The following is a 15,249-nucleotide window of genomic DNA, read 5'->3' as shown; positions in this document are numbered from 1 at the left end:
GAGCCATTCTCAATGAAATGAAGCAGGGTTAAAATGCTGAGGTATGCCAAATTACACAAGTCCTGGGCTCAAATCAGTAGCAAGAGGACTTGATGATGATGAGTGAATCCAAATTTAAAATGTTTGCTTCAGATTGGTGTCACTATCTATGCTGTGGAAGTTCTATTATGATTCGGAGCAGCATTTTAGTTAGTGGTGTTGGAGAGTTTGTCAAAATTGCTGCAATTGTGAAGACTGAAAATTACTGTCAGATTTTGATCCACCATGCAACACCATCTGGAAAGTGTCTGATTGGCAATGGCTTCATTTCTCAGCAATGATCCCAAACACTCTCCCAATGGTGCAAAACATATCTTGATAGATAAAGAAAAATGGAGCAGTATCAGTCATGGATTGGCTTCCCCACAGCCAGAACCTCGACATTACTGAAACAGTGTGAAATCATCTTGGCAGATAACAAAACAAAAGGCAGCCAACATCCAAAGAAGAGCTTTGAATGTCCTTCAGGAAGTCTCAAGAAATATTCCCGAACTTCAAGAAATTACAGGAAAGGTGGCCTAAGAAATTACAGGTTATGTTGAAGAACTCAATAAATATTTGCACATTTCAATGAACTGCTAAAACTCAGTTATTCAGCTTTTTCCAATCAAATGTAATGAAATGAGAGACAGATCAAGACAGTACTGTAGATATAGTGCTTTTATGAAAGATGCAGTAATGGCTGTGATAGAATAATTGGTATTTTTAATTTAAGCACAGAGATTAAGTATAACAATACATATTGCATACACTATGGCAACAACATATTATTATCAACATTCCAGGATTGCAGAAAATTGGATGAGTTGTTTAATACCTCTGCAGAAGTAATTATACTGATGCTGAAAGTTTTGTTGATGGTTCTAAAGTGTATAAATCTACACAGAAGGATAATTATATCCCAGTTCATCAGCAGCTTATAAAACAGCATCTGTGTTGGTGAGGCAATAATGGTCTATTTCACATGATAAGTGCTGAAAATACTAATGTCCATCGTACGTTGATAGGTCCAGTACATTGTCTCATCTGTTATTTTTTTGAACGTACAGTGAATAGACATTTTTGTGAATATTTACTAGGTAACAATAGCATGACATGCAAAATATCTAATATATAACACTCTCACTCCCCAGAGGTGCGAAAACGAGAATTTCCCAGAGGAAATCAATAACCTATCAGGTTCATTTTTATCATCACTCACCATGCTTATATCAGATATCTCACCCACTTGAATGCTAACCATGTAGAGCTTTTCCCTCAAGAGGGTTCAGTTGCTACCTCACAACAATCTCCACCCAGTAGCATCAAGAGCAAGGACATCCACAGGGAAAGACACACATAGCAATTTTCTTTCTAGATGTATCAAAACTGAATCGAATGAATACATTAAAATCCTCAGTATATTTGCTGTATCACCGAGAGTGCCTGATGAAAAATGCACGTACTGAAACAGTTTAATTTATGCAGCATAGGCAATTGTTTTTTAAAAACAGAAAGCCACATAATAATACATAATGTTAGATTTGTTGAAAGCTCTGTCATAATGTTTGCCTGTGTGTATTACATATGTGTGCATTATATATATATGTATGTATATGTGTGCGCTACTTTTGTATAAGCAATGCCTAAGGCCCAGCCTTCAGCACTGAGCATTTCAGATAGGTGACGAGATAAAAGGCGAATAAATATATGGAAGATGGGGAAGAAAACACACAACAAAAATCAAAAGAAAGAAGCCAAAGAAAGGAGACAAAAATAAACACAGAAATAAGATAAGACAAGCTTTGTGTGGATGCTTTTAATCAGACAATGCAACATCCATTCCACACAGTTACACATTTGGTTTGTGCCCTTGCACATTTCTGACCTTTCTCTTGCGTGAGTGTTTGGTATTGAGTGTGTGCTGCTGGTACATGTTTTTGAATAATAACTTGTTTCCTGTGAGTTAAGCGACAGGGTAGGCAGGTGTGCAGAACATCTATTGCAGTGTGTCGCTTTTATTAGAAAGATTCCTGTTTTTAGACTTTTTTCCTCTTGATAGCTGCAGTGTCGTGCAGCTCACAGCGCACTCTCAACAGTTATTCCTCCTTATACCTCACTGAGCATACTCTTGGGTCAATCCCATAAGGCTATTCATAAGGTTTTCTTACAAAGACTTATTATGCACACAGTAGCAATAACAAAACCATTAGCAAATTGTTCAAAGTACTGTGTGCTGAATGGTGCCTTTTGTTTATGGATAATGGACTCCCTCATAGGCTCTTTATAATAGTGGATGTCTAATTTTGGCTGAAAAGAGCAAAGACAGAAAACAACAGATCTGCTTGCACTGTTTGAACTGGCTCTGAAAAAAAAAAAAACAAGCTTGTCATACGAGATGCAGCATTTTAAAACTCAAATATCTTTTAGGATACTTAAAAACATTTAGGTTCTGCATGGATTTTACTCTGCGTGTCCAAAAAACTGAAAATGAAATTTAAAGCAGCCATAATCATTGTGGACATACCCTGCAAATATAGGAGCTTTGTATTGCACAGTTATATATAGCTTTAATGCCAATAAGATAGAAACTTCAAATGCAAGTTTAATCTATGAAAATTGAATTAAGCTGTAGTATGAATTATATTCCTAGCTCTTTTTTAAAATAAAGGATGGATTTAAAAGTAAAAGTTAACAGTGGACTTGCATAAAGAATGAGGAAATATTAAAAAAAAGCTGCAAGACTGAGTTCTCATTCGTTGTATACAACAATCCATACACCTCAACAAAATGCTTTAAACCACTTAATCACAGATGTAGCATGCAAAATTCTGCAATTAACCACACACAGTGTCAGTGCCTGGAAATAACTGTTATTTCAACACATAGCAGAAGTGCAAGTGCAGGATGTTTAAAGCAACTGCAAAGGACTTGAATTGTTTCTTCCCCTTTCTTTTTCAAGTGGTTCTGATAAGTCAATACAGTGGATGTCTCTGTTTTTATTCACAGCTCTGTGTTCGAACGTGTATCCCTGACATCTGAACGAGGTTGGAGTACGACAGCCACGGAGCCTACGCACTGTGTAATATTTTATCCAGAATATTTTTGCTTGTCATTCTGAATTACAAATGAATAAACAAGTTGCAAATAAGGACTTCAAAGGACTACCTTTACCTCTGAGTGTGAACTAGTCTGGAGCAAAACATTACCGAGAGCAGCCCATACCATTTGATCTTTGGCTGTGAAGCACAGCACTAATTTCAGCTGCCAGCAGCTGTAAGTGTCATATTGTGCTGAAGTAAGGACCCAAATGCAGAGAGGCATAGATCAACAGAAAGCGAGCTGTTTAATAGGCTGATAAAAATCCAGAAGATTAATCCAAAATAAGAGCAAACAGAGTCCAAACCACAAAAAAATGAAATCTTAGTAACATGCAGAGGATGCAGACAACAACACAACGCGAAACAAGCAAACTGAGACGGCTTTAACCCTCTGATGCATAGTGGTCACTGGAGTGGACAGCTACTAAAACGTACATATCTCTTTAATGCATTGGTTTCTATGGTGGAACTGCATATTAGCCTCTAGAGTGCTCTCTGCTGCCATGCTCCATTGAGGTCAATTCAGTGTTCAGTTAGTGCAACTGCAAGTAAATTTCCTCTGAATCAAAGATGGCAGACAAACTGTCACCCCTGCCGACCACTGCTGGCATATCCTGTCAATCCTTCTATGCTAAAAGAGCCCAACAGGTAAAAAAAATATGATGATATGCAGTAACATCTAGGGAAGGATATTATCTGTTTGGAATAAGAAATTGTTATGTCTAATATGTAGAAAACTACAATTAACCATGTGTCCACTGTAGTGGACATCATGCATTACCCACTATATTTTTTTAACATAAGTCATAAATTGTCTCACTGTTTTTTGGGACTGTTTTGGTTATTATTAAGCATATAATTGTTACATTTATAAGCTACTCATTTAAAATATATATTTCTGTGCAGATCAGCTGTAGTTTGAGATACTATAATAATTATTTTATCATATTTTGTAGACTTCAAATGCAGCAAAGAATAAGGCAGCGTACAGAATAGTCCAGGAAATTCCATCCAGCTCCAGTGATGATGATTTCATTGATGAGTGCAGTGATGAGTCCAGTGATGATGAGAGTGGCTGCCAGAGCAGAACAGAGACATAGGAACTACGGATGATGAAGACACAGACAGTCAGGATGCAGAAAGTGAGAACGATGAGGGGCAGGATGAAGAGGAAGGTCAGTATGATCAGGGAGCTGTGGGAGATGGGTACATGGCACCTGACCATACTCAAGCCCGCAAAAATATTTGGAAAGTCCAAGACAATGACTTGGTTGGAGACTTGCCTCCTTTTCTAGGAGAGTGGAAATTGAATGTGGAGGGGAAGGATCCCATAGATTTCTTCAGACATCTGTTTCCAGCAGATCTAATTGATAATATAACATACAACACCAACTTGTATGGGAAAGAACTGTCAGTAACAAGAGAAGAGATTCACCCTCCAGCAATGCAAAAGAGGAAGACCCAGTGGGACCCCACAACCCGTGAAGTGGAGAGCAGTCATCAAAGTAGCCTGTGAGGTCAGGTTTGCCACAGGATATCACTGGCCCCAACTGACCGAGGTGAAAAATGCAAACAGGTGCCATGATGTTGCGTGCACACGGAAGACCAAATACATCTGCATGCAATGCTGTGTGCCATTGTGCCCTGGATGCGTTGCAAACTTTCGCACAGCCTAGGTGTGATGAACATAGAACTGTTTGGAGATGCAGAGACTAAGATGTCAGTTTGTGTTTTCTTCCAGCATGCTACTAAGGGCTTGGTAATACTGTCCTGCATCGTTATAGAACTGTGTAGACTCAAAAATGTTTCTCTTGTTGGAGATAGTTTGCCATATTCAGGTGTAGGATTCACAGCTAGGACTGTTGATTGGTTTTGTTATTTACGTCTAAACATTGGGGCCTTATGAGTTGAAAGTTCCAAAAAAATTGCTGAGATGTTTTTCAAAGGATACAAGCAAACAAGTGTTTGTATATTTACAATAGAACACGAGGTAATTAATTTTTACAGTAAATTCACAGTATTTCATGCTAAGTGCTCAGGCGCATGTAGTCCACTGGAGTGGACAAGTTTATAACTTTATAAAAAAACATATTTTTGGAAAAAAAAGAGTTAAACATTTTTTTTTTCATGTCCTGAGAAGAATAAAAGCACTTAAGAAAAAAATCTTGACCAAGGCTTTCATAATTCATGCATCAGAGGGTTTTAAATAAATACAAATAGCGCAATCAGGGGAGTGGAGTCACCTGGGTATCAAAAAACAAAAGGCAAGACGTGAGAGACAGGAGACTATCAAAATAAAACAGGAAATAACTGACTAACCACAAAGACTATACACTTAAATCTGACACAGAAGGACACAAGGGGCACAGCTATGAAAATAATATGACAAATCCACAACTGAATAATGTGAATAAACATGAAGTGAAACAAAGAATGAAGGTTTTAGAAATGTGAAAATCAAACATAAACAATAAACAAAAACATCAAGTTTATGAAAACGTGAAAAAAGTGTTTATAAGAAAAACACAAAAATTCTCTTTCCTGATTAGGTCACAAAAAATATTGTCCCGAGTAGTAAACATCCAGGTTACTTTGAAGTTTGAACCACCTCACATGACACAGCAGCCCCAACCAGTTAGAGGTGTTTGGCCCTCAGCTGTGACACTAATTCTCAGGACAGACTGGTGGTCACGGTGGATCAGTAGAGAACTGCACAGGCTCCATCGGGGAAAGGGATCAAGGTCCAATGCCATCAACAGCAGACTTGTGAAGATCTATGCCAACCGGCTCTGTGACGTACTGCAGCAGCTGTTCAACCTGAACGTGTGTCTGGAGAGAGTGCCAGACTATCTTTGCAAAGTTCCAGCTCCAAAAAACAAAACAAAATAAACACTACAGACCAGAGGCCTTAACCTTTGAAGACATGGCACAGTTTCTTCTGGCACATCTCAGCACCCCGGTGAGTCTTCTAGTGGCCATACTGCTGTTTGCCTACCAGCTCTTGGTGGAGCTGACACAATCATCTACATGCTGAAGAGGCCTTGCTCCCTCCCGGACAGGTCAGGCAGCACTGTAAGAATTATTCTTCAACATGTTCCAGCCTAGACTGCTAAGAAGAAAGCTGGGAGAGATGCGGGTGTGCACTCCTGTGATAAGATGCATCAAAGACTACCTGCCAGGAAGACGTCCCTGAGAATTCAGAACCATGAGACCGCTGTGTTCAACACTGGGGGTTACACAGGTGATATATTGTCTCCCTTCCTGTTCACAATCCACACCTCTAACTTTAAGTTCAACTCTTGGTAGGCGGGAACAGAAAAATGGGGAGCGAGTAAACAGCTTGATGAAGGGGTGTGGGATTAACCACCTTTAAATTAATGTGGCCAAGATCAATTCTAGGGACTGATATTTATAAGTGTCACAATTGATTCGGCTAATTTGTCTGGTTCCCTTAGTGATCCCTGATTTTCTGTGTGGGAAGACAGTAGATCTATACAAGCAAGCTTTTTATTATCTCTGAGTCTAAACACAAACATCCATGTGTGGATGATCCTGTTTTGCTATGTGAAACTGTCATTATTGAGAGGAACTGATAAGCATGGAGGTGTACTTTTCTTATGGACTGGGCAACAGAACTGGCTCTCAGCTGGAATCGATTCTCATTTCCCATCCCTATCCAGTGTGCTGTTTGTGGAAGGAGGCTGCAAACACTCATCTGAAACGGTCAGAGCAGACGATAACTAATAACTGAGAAGTGTGAGCATTTTCAGCATCCACTGCAGTATTCTTCACATGCTTTTGCAGTCCGTGGTAATGAGTGCATTCTTGTGTGCTGCTGGTGCTGGGGAATTAAGATGAATGCTGATCAAGTGAAGAAAGTTAATCAGGAAGCCCAACTCTGTCCTTGGTTCTCTCTCTCGGACTCTCTGCAGGTGGTGGTGAAGGGAGAAGACTTCAAACTGGGAACTATGAGGGATAATTGCTCTCACTACCTCCAATATAGAAGGCTGGATTTCAGTTTGAGGCTGATGTAGCTCAGATGCAACAGGGAGACTGTCTTTACAGAAGTCAATATACTGTTTAACTCATCCGATATGTGACAGATCACGGTCACATTGACTATCTCTACAGCTTGGGCTGGTTTAATTGAGCTAAAACTGCAACTGTGCACATCCAGTGCACATCCAATACCAGCAAAAACTATTTTTCTTTTTACATCCATTGCTATTGCTCGCACTAGAATAAGCATATCATTAAATCAAACAAAGAATATGCCGAATGAAATTTTGATGTATTGGAAAAGTATATTTCCTAATGGTTACTTATTCTTTTTGTCTATACTTGCATTAAAAAGGGTTTGTTCACTATTGGGGAAGCTGAAAAGTAAGTATTTGTCATGCTGGGGTAACTGCCACTGGGCAGCAGGTTCAGAAAGATTATTTTCTGGCAATGCTAATGATAACACACATGGGGAAAATACACAGGTAATGACTTGGTAAAAAAGAAATACAGACTTTAAAGGCACACATAGACATAGACATCAGTGGCTTCATAGCCAGCTGGCATTCCCTCCACAGATCACATCAGTTACACTGCACATTTACCACAGCTACACATTTTGGTTGTCACAAAAAGACTCGACCACCCATGGGAATCTGTGAATTTGAGAGACTGAGAGACTACCAGAGAAAACGACATGCACAATAAGACAGAAAGAAATATGGAAAAAGAAAAAAAAAGTGCGAGAAATGAAATAAAAGACACGCTGCTCTTGCAAACACCTTATTACTCCAGCTTAATGTAGTGTAAAGTGTTAAACTATTTTCCTTTTCGACACTTGCACCTGCTTGGCTATAAGCTGTAAGTGTTGGACTCAGGTAGAGAAACATGGGCGGAATAAGACGCATGACTCTGTCAACACAACATATGACAGCATTATCCCGGGCAATGACGCATTACCAAGGCAACAGCAACCAGAGAGCACGCGTTATGCGATGTAAATGATCTGGGCTCCTCTGTGACGGATTGCACTTTGTTGCCGTTTCTTGTAAAGTCTCTCCTGCTAAATGCCACATAGCTACAGAAAGGCTTGGTGCTGCACGTCATCATCACACACGCTGCTGTTTGCTAATAGCAGATGTTTTACCATCACAGATGTCTTCGACTGTTTTTATCAGAGAGGCGTGTGAAATCTTTCAGGGTAATTCTATCTGTTAACTTGCTGTGCTATAAAAAGCCAAACTTTTACATGTCAGCCTCAAGTGTCTCTCATCATCTGAGTGAATAAGCTCTCACCCCCTGCCTGCAATGGGCACGGGGCAAAAAAAAAAAAAAGCTACATGCAGCCTTGAACTGAGGTAGATTCTTATCAATGCAGTAAAAGTGGGTGAAGTTAGAAATGATGGTTTAATGTTAATTAGCATCTTGTCTTCAGGGAGTAAGAAAAGCAAGGGCAGGAAGAAACTGGGGAGACATAGAGAGCAAGAAAGAGAGAGGATGCCTGAGGATCCTAGAGATAGTTCTCCTTTCTCTCCTCTTTTACTCTATTAGCTCTTGTTCTCTCTCCTTCCCTGACTTGCTTCTTGCCTCGAGTGCTTTCACAAATTAATGACACTGTAACCAGAACATTAGTCGAGTAATGAAAGACGTGGCACAATCGGGCAGAGCGTGGGCACAATAGGCAAATAAAAGGGGGTAATACAAGAAATATAAAGAGAAGTTAATAATGAAATAATCCCAAACAGTTATAGTCAAGGCAAGGTCCCTGTTGACTACATTCATCCTTTTTTTTCATTAGTAGTAAAACTGCTAAATAAATTCATATGAGAGTGTGTTGATGTTAAAAGCCACTCTGCGGAGGGAGGTGGTAGCGTTCATTGCAGATTTGTCAAGAATTGCATATTTACCAATAAAACATAAGGAGTGACAAACTTTGAGTTCAGCTGGATGCAAGCTAGCCATTTTCTCATTTCACAGCAGTGCAACCATTATCAGGTACCTGTTATTTTTATAGGCATGTGAGCTTAAGAGGGAAGGGGGAGAGAAGGAGAAAAGAGGGAAAAAAACAGCAATTGCCACTGCTGGATTTGTAAAGGTTAATGATGAACATCCAAAACCACAAACAAAAGAAAAAAAATAAACAAGTGGTTAACCAGATCCACGGAATAAAGTCATTAGGGTGTAATGCAAGACCTTCGAGAATGTGTGCGAAGACGTGCGTGGAATATGACAGTGGTTGGCTTGCTGTTACTTGTGAGGCAATAATTGAGACCAGAAGTGCCCAAGGACTGGACTGTAACAATGCCACACATACAAACAGCCTCATTATCCTGAACCCCACTCATCTCTCATCTCTATCCCACCCTGTTCCTTTTTTTTTTTTTACCTCCTCCTGTGTCCCTGACTCTCTCCTTGTTTGTCCTTTATACCCTTTTTGTACCAACGACCAATTTCTAACCTGCTTTTCATGCAAGGTTGTTACAAATAGGACTTTACATCAGAAGTCTGTAAAAAACCCAAAACCTGCAAGGTATAGTCACAAAGGAGCACATGCTCATTAAAAGAATGACAAGGTAAACTTAATAAAATCAAATAAACACTTGTTCACATTTGATGCTTTGAGTTGTTTTTGCCTCGACTGCCAGCCAAAGAAGCACTTTTTAATGTCCTTGTCAACACCTGAATCAGTATCCTTGCTGGCTAAAAAACAGTAATTTGGCTTGACATGTGACTGTAATGTAAACAGAGCAGGAGTGACAGACATCTCAAGTATTTCTTCAGCTTTCTTTTCTTCTTACTTTCATCATTGTCTGTGTACCATTTTCACGGCCTATAAGTATGCTACTAATGTGATAAAATCCCGAAATATTAGGATTTTATAATAAGAGCATGAGCTTGGCTGGAGATCTAACCAGCATTTATTCATATAAACAAAAAAAAAGTGACTGTATCAGTCAGTGTTGGTCAAGTTACTTGAAAAAAGTAATCACTAATTAATTACTGATTACTTCCCGAAAAAAGGAAGGTAATCAGTTTACTTATTTTCAAAAGTAATTAGTTACTTTGTTACTTTTTAAAACATGATTTATCCCCTATATAGGTAAGAAAGCAAAAGATTTTTCAGCCCAATTCTACTTTTTCATATAAAATGTAATCAAATGAAAAAGTCTCTTTTTAAAACTTGTTTTATTAGTTTTAATCTTTTAACTTTATGCATCAAGCAAACGTTAAATTATATGCAACATTCTCTGACTGGAAGAAAATTGTTTAACATTTAAACCTATTTTCTGCATATTCCAGCATATAAAATTCAATGTTTTTTTTGTTTACACTCACTCTTTCAAATAGATGCAAGTAAAACACAGCAGAAAATAAATAAAATCAAAGACTCAGCAGTCATGTTGCTCTATTTTCACCTGTATAGCAGGAGTGGGGCAGGCGGAGGTTTGCCCTGGTGCAGTTGTGCTGCAGCGGTCAGTGGAAGGATAATAATAATAATAATAATTTCACATTCCAGCGGCAACGTATTTGGTGCTTGCTCAGACGTTTAGGGGTTTTTCTCGCTGTATAAAGAAGTTTTCTTCCCACGCAGTGAGCAGCGGACGCTAGTGTTTTTGTCACTTTTTACGGAATTCAACTCAAAGTAAGGTTAGTACTTCCACGCTTTAAACGCGGCACTCGATATATTATCCATTTTTGATCTGCACACAGCTGTTGCCACGAACGTCACACTCGCTTGCCTGCAGGCATTAGACATTTCTGTCTGTGACCAACACAAGAGAGGAAGAGAAAATGGAGCATCAGAAGAGTTTCTCTGTGAGGAAACATGCTAAATACACTATATGGACAAAAGCAGTGGGCTACCTACACATTATACCTATAAGCTGCTCAGCCATGCAAATCCATACCATGCACCTCTGCCCTGCTCTGTAACTTTACATGATCTGCCACTTTGCTTCCTGAACAATGGAATTTTGCAGTAATACAACTTCCAGTTGATCGTTGAATATCTTGCAGGAAAGAAATTTGATAAATGACTTTTTGTAAAGGTGTCATCCTATTACAGTACAGTAGTGAGCGCTTCAGAAACCATTCTTTCACAAATGTTTGCAAAGGCAGATTGCATAGCCAGGTGTTTGAATTCAAGGAGGTGCTATTTTCAGTGCTATTTTTCAGGTGTATAAAATCAAAGATTAAGAGGTGCAGTGCAATATTTTTATCCATGAAGTAGCTAAACAAAGCCAGGCTAAAACCCTTTAAAAAAGAGACAAAAAATGTTTCAGATTGACATTTTTTTAATAAATGTTTTTCTTTTATTATATGGAGAAATATTATTGCTTTGTCAAGGCATTTATTTTGGCTTGCATCACTCATATGTTGCTAAACCTTTAAATTCTTCAGAGCTTACCTTTTGAAGTGTGGTAAGTTTTTCTTTTATTAAAAAAAAATCTCAATCAAGTGCTTTAACTGAATAATCATACTTTGACCATACGCTTGCATCATGCATTTTTATGTGAAAATAACCTCCCAAGAGATCATTTCTGCAAAGTATAAAATATGGCCACGTTTATCCAGGAAATGCTTGATATCAAGAAGAGAGATAAGTACAAATGTTACAGAAGTATGGTCATCCTGAGCTTATCCAACCACATAGAAATATGTTTACACCTCCCTCCCACATCCCCTCTTCCTTTCAAATAATAAGGAAATTCAGGGTATAGTTCAGGGAATCTCCTGAAGTAACAGATAAGCAGTCAGGATGTCCTTGAGGTCTCCAAATAGGCACAATGAAACATGGGCAAAGCATCATGCTCCACAAAGGCCTGGCCCTTTAGACATCCCCGAAACCTCATAAAATCGAGGTCTCAATCAAAAAAAAGGAAAAAAGAAAAACACAAACACTCATGATAACCTTAACCTTATCTTAACTGTGGTTGCCCTTGCAGATATTACAGAAAGGAAGAAAACTGTAAACATTTGTACTTATCTTAAAAAAAAGATGCCACATTCGGTCTGGTTTACAATGAAATGTTTAGCAATTGTTCTTATCAGATGTTTGAGCCGATGGGTGTTGATGACAATAAACAAGCAATCTAATACTCAATATACAAACTGTAAGATTTGCTGGGAACTGTAATGGGTTACTTCAAGGACACAAGCTGATGAAGGAGCAAAGGCACTAGAAAAACAAGGGAATGAAAATGCTTTGTAAGTTAAGGACAGCTGTGCAGCAACAACACACTTCAGCAAAAACGCTTTATCTAAACTCCTTTGTAGGTGTGAGGGTGTGTATCAGAGGGAATTATGGATGTGTGTTTTTATCCATGTTTGCATCTACACAAAGGCTTGTTTGTGCGAGCCTTGCTCTTTCGCTTGTTTACAGATTGTTTGCGGTGAAGGGAGTACTGATGATACTAAATCATTAGTGAAGGGCGCTAATTCTTATCTAAAAGCTGTGATTCTAACACTAATGGGAAAAGTGTTCAACGGCGTGAGTGCGAAGACCAGGGCAGAGAGGTAAGATGATGGGAAAAGTGGTTTTAAAGAGAGAGGGAGACAATACCGTGAGGTAAAAGTGGAGGTGAAGAATGAGAATGAGGCAAAAATGGAGACTTGAGATGTTAAATTGGAGGAGGGGGGAGAACAATGAGAGAATAGGGGAGATAAGAGTGAAGGAAGAGGAGAGAATAGATAGCTAGAAATTGATAAATGTGCATGCAGAAGATTATAGGGAGCAGTGGGGAGAGGGAAAATGACACTGAAGAAGGACCGAAGGAAAGAGAAGGAAAATATTGCTTTTCTCTATGTACTTGTGTGCGCGTGTTTCTTTGCGTGTTACTGTACACATCAGCATCGAGGTCCCCGATTATTGGATCTCCCAATCGTGCCATCGAGTGAGCGTTCGAGAGCGAGAAGGAATTTGTGGATGTTTGAGTGCGAGAGAGAGAGGTGATAAAAAATGATAAAAAGGACAGAATAGGTGCAGGAGGTGAGAAAGGGGTCAGGCAATTAGAACAATTACTGCCAAGGATTCAAATTAAGGGTGTCACTGGTGGCAGAATATAATTCCCATTTAACGGTTCGTTTAGCTCCAAAATGCCAACCCTAGTCTAATAGATGAGATCTGGATGGGAAAAAAGTGGAAGTGGAAGAGTAGCAAGTGTGTATAGTGACGCGTGCGTGTGTGCTTGTGGTTCACAGTGGAAATGCTGTTGACAGTGTAATTTGATGAAAGCTGACAGCTAATTTATGAAGCATATTTTTGGGTAAATGATTTTTCCTGGTCCTGCTTTCTCTGTCATTCTAGACTAGTAATTGGATTTCCCCTAACTTGCAAGGTACTGAATTAGGAGTAAACTAGTTACTGGCTGTCTGTGTGTGGCTGTGGCAGGGTATGTGTGTACACGCCACAGAGGGCTTGAGAGTTAAAAAGAAAAAGAGGAATTTTAACAAAGCATGGGTTTGTGTATGCGCGAGTATGCGGATACCATATTTGTAGATGGAGGTGCAATCTCAGAGAGGAGTGGAAGTTAATTGCAAAGTTTTGGTCTGCTGCACTAATACCCAACTATTACTAACCACCTTTTGCTTTATTCCCACTCAGTCAATCAAGGACCATGGACACAAATATACGCATCAACACACACACACACACACACACACACACACACACACACACACACACACACACACACACACACACACACACACACACACACACACACACACACACACACACATCAAATGAACTCGCCATCCTCTACTCCTATCTCAGTCTCTTTCTGTCTTGTCTCACTTTAATTGCTAGGAGTGTCTTGTCTTTATGAAGCTATTCCCTAAGGTGTGTCATGGTGCACAAATATAAATGTGTGTGTGTGTGTGTGTGTGTGTGTGTGTGTGTGTGTGTGTGCGTATGCACGAGCGTGTGTTAGGAAACAGAGGGAAATTCTAAATAGAAAGCTGTTCCGACAGCAAGCTTGTAATTCTTGTAGTAAAAAAATTAAAACAAAAACAAATGCTCTGTGAACAATACCATGCACACCCACACACATGCATGAGGATGCACACACACACACACACACGCACACACACATACACAGACAAACACACAAACCCAGTGAGATATTAGACTAAACACAAACATGCCTCTGTCACCACCAGAGACAGCTGCACAGCTATGAGCCCTCCTCTTGTTGCGTAGAGGCGTTTTAGCTGTTTAAGCCATTCACACATGGCTAAACCGAACCATAACACAAATCAAATGTATCTAATCCACGACAAACCTTAAACAACCGCCAGCCTAACTAATATAAACCAAACTGACACAAAACCCTACCAGGCCTTGCTCAGGCAAACCACAGCCAAACTGACTCAGTCCAAACAAATCGAATGCAAATGTGTGTAATCCAAGTTAATCTAGTCAGAATGAGCAAAGCCAGAACACAACTCATTTTCAGAGGTCTGCTTCAGTTGTATCGTGTGTAGTTCTGTTGGTGGCTAAAAACAAGGATGCAGGCAACGGTTCAAACATACACATGGGGAAAGCCAATGAAGGGTATCTTGCCATGGTGCTGGACAGCAACCAGTCACCAGAAAAGCTTTAAAGCTCCTTGGCATAAATACTGCAAATGTCTGGTATTCAGCCTGTGGGGTGGTAAACCATTTTTTAAAATATATTTGTAATTTCTGTTTTGGTGATGTTAGTAGAAAATCTGTAACAGGTCTATAATCAGATCTAGCAAAGGCCATGTCCTTAAAGCCCCCATGATTTTGACACTCATAAAGAGCCCTAATAAAACAATCTTCAGTCTCCCATACACAGAATCCTCAGACAGAAGCAGACGGGAAGACTGTGTTTTTATATGTTATGAATTTTCCATCAAAGGTTGACTATGTGGTGAAAACCAAACCTCCTATCTGTGTCAGCACTGTCTACCCATGTTTGAGTCAGCGGTGAATAAAGATGCCATCCTCAGCATTTACCTGGAGTGTTGAGGAGTCTGGACATGCGACAGCTGTAGGCGATTTGCTGCTCACAGTATTCTGCACTGGTGGTGATGGCTGTCACCTGAAAACACAAGCAGGGATATGTATTTTCATTTTATCTTCTTCGACCAGACAGGCCCGTTTC

At 39.5% G+C, this 15,249-nt stretch overlaps 1 protein-coding gene and 1 long non-coding RNA gene across 3 annotated transcripts in view; one reads left to right on the top strand and one right to left on the bottom strand.

The window, feature by feature from the left end:
- Positions 1–15,249, bottom strand: part of cntnap2a (contactin associated protein 2a) — a 405,328-nt gene that overhangs the window by 114,728 nt on the left and 275,351 nt on the right. For both annotated transcript variants that reach the window (XM_026179392.2, XM_080306454.1), the window contains exon 15: positions 15,102–15,186. In XM_026179392.2, the coding sequence (XP_026035177.2) occupies positions 15,102–15,186 (85 nt within the window). The remainder of the gene's footprint in view (positions 1–15,101; positions 15,187–15,249) is intronic.
- LOC113028921 (uncharacterized) lies at positions 710–6,009 on the top strand. The gene is made up of 2 exons (XR_003273307.2): positions 710–3,767; positions 4,076–6,009. It is a non-coding gene; the product is annotated as an uncharacterized LOC113028921 (long non-coding RNA).

Source organism: Astatotilapia calliptera, chromosome 9 (genome assembly GCF_964374335.1).
Source record: "Astatotilapia calliptera chromosome 9, fAstCal68.1, whole genome shotgun sequence".
NCBI classification, from domain to species: Eukaryota; Metazoa; Chordata; class Actinopteri; order Cichliformes; family Cichlidae; genus Astatotilapia; species Astatotilapia calliptera.
Note: the sequence above shows the minus strand (reverse complement) of the source record. Positions and strands in the feature narration are given on the sequence as shown.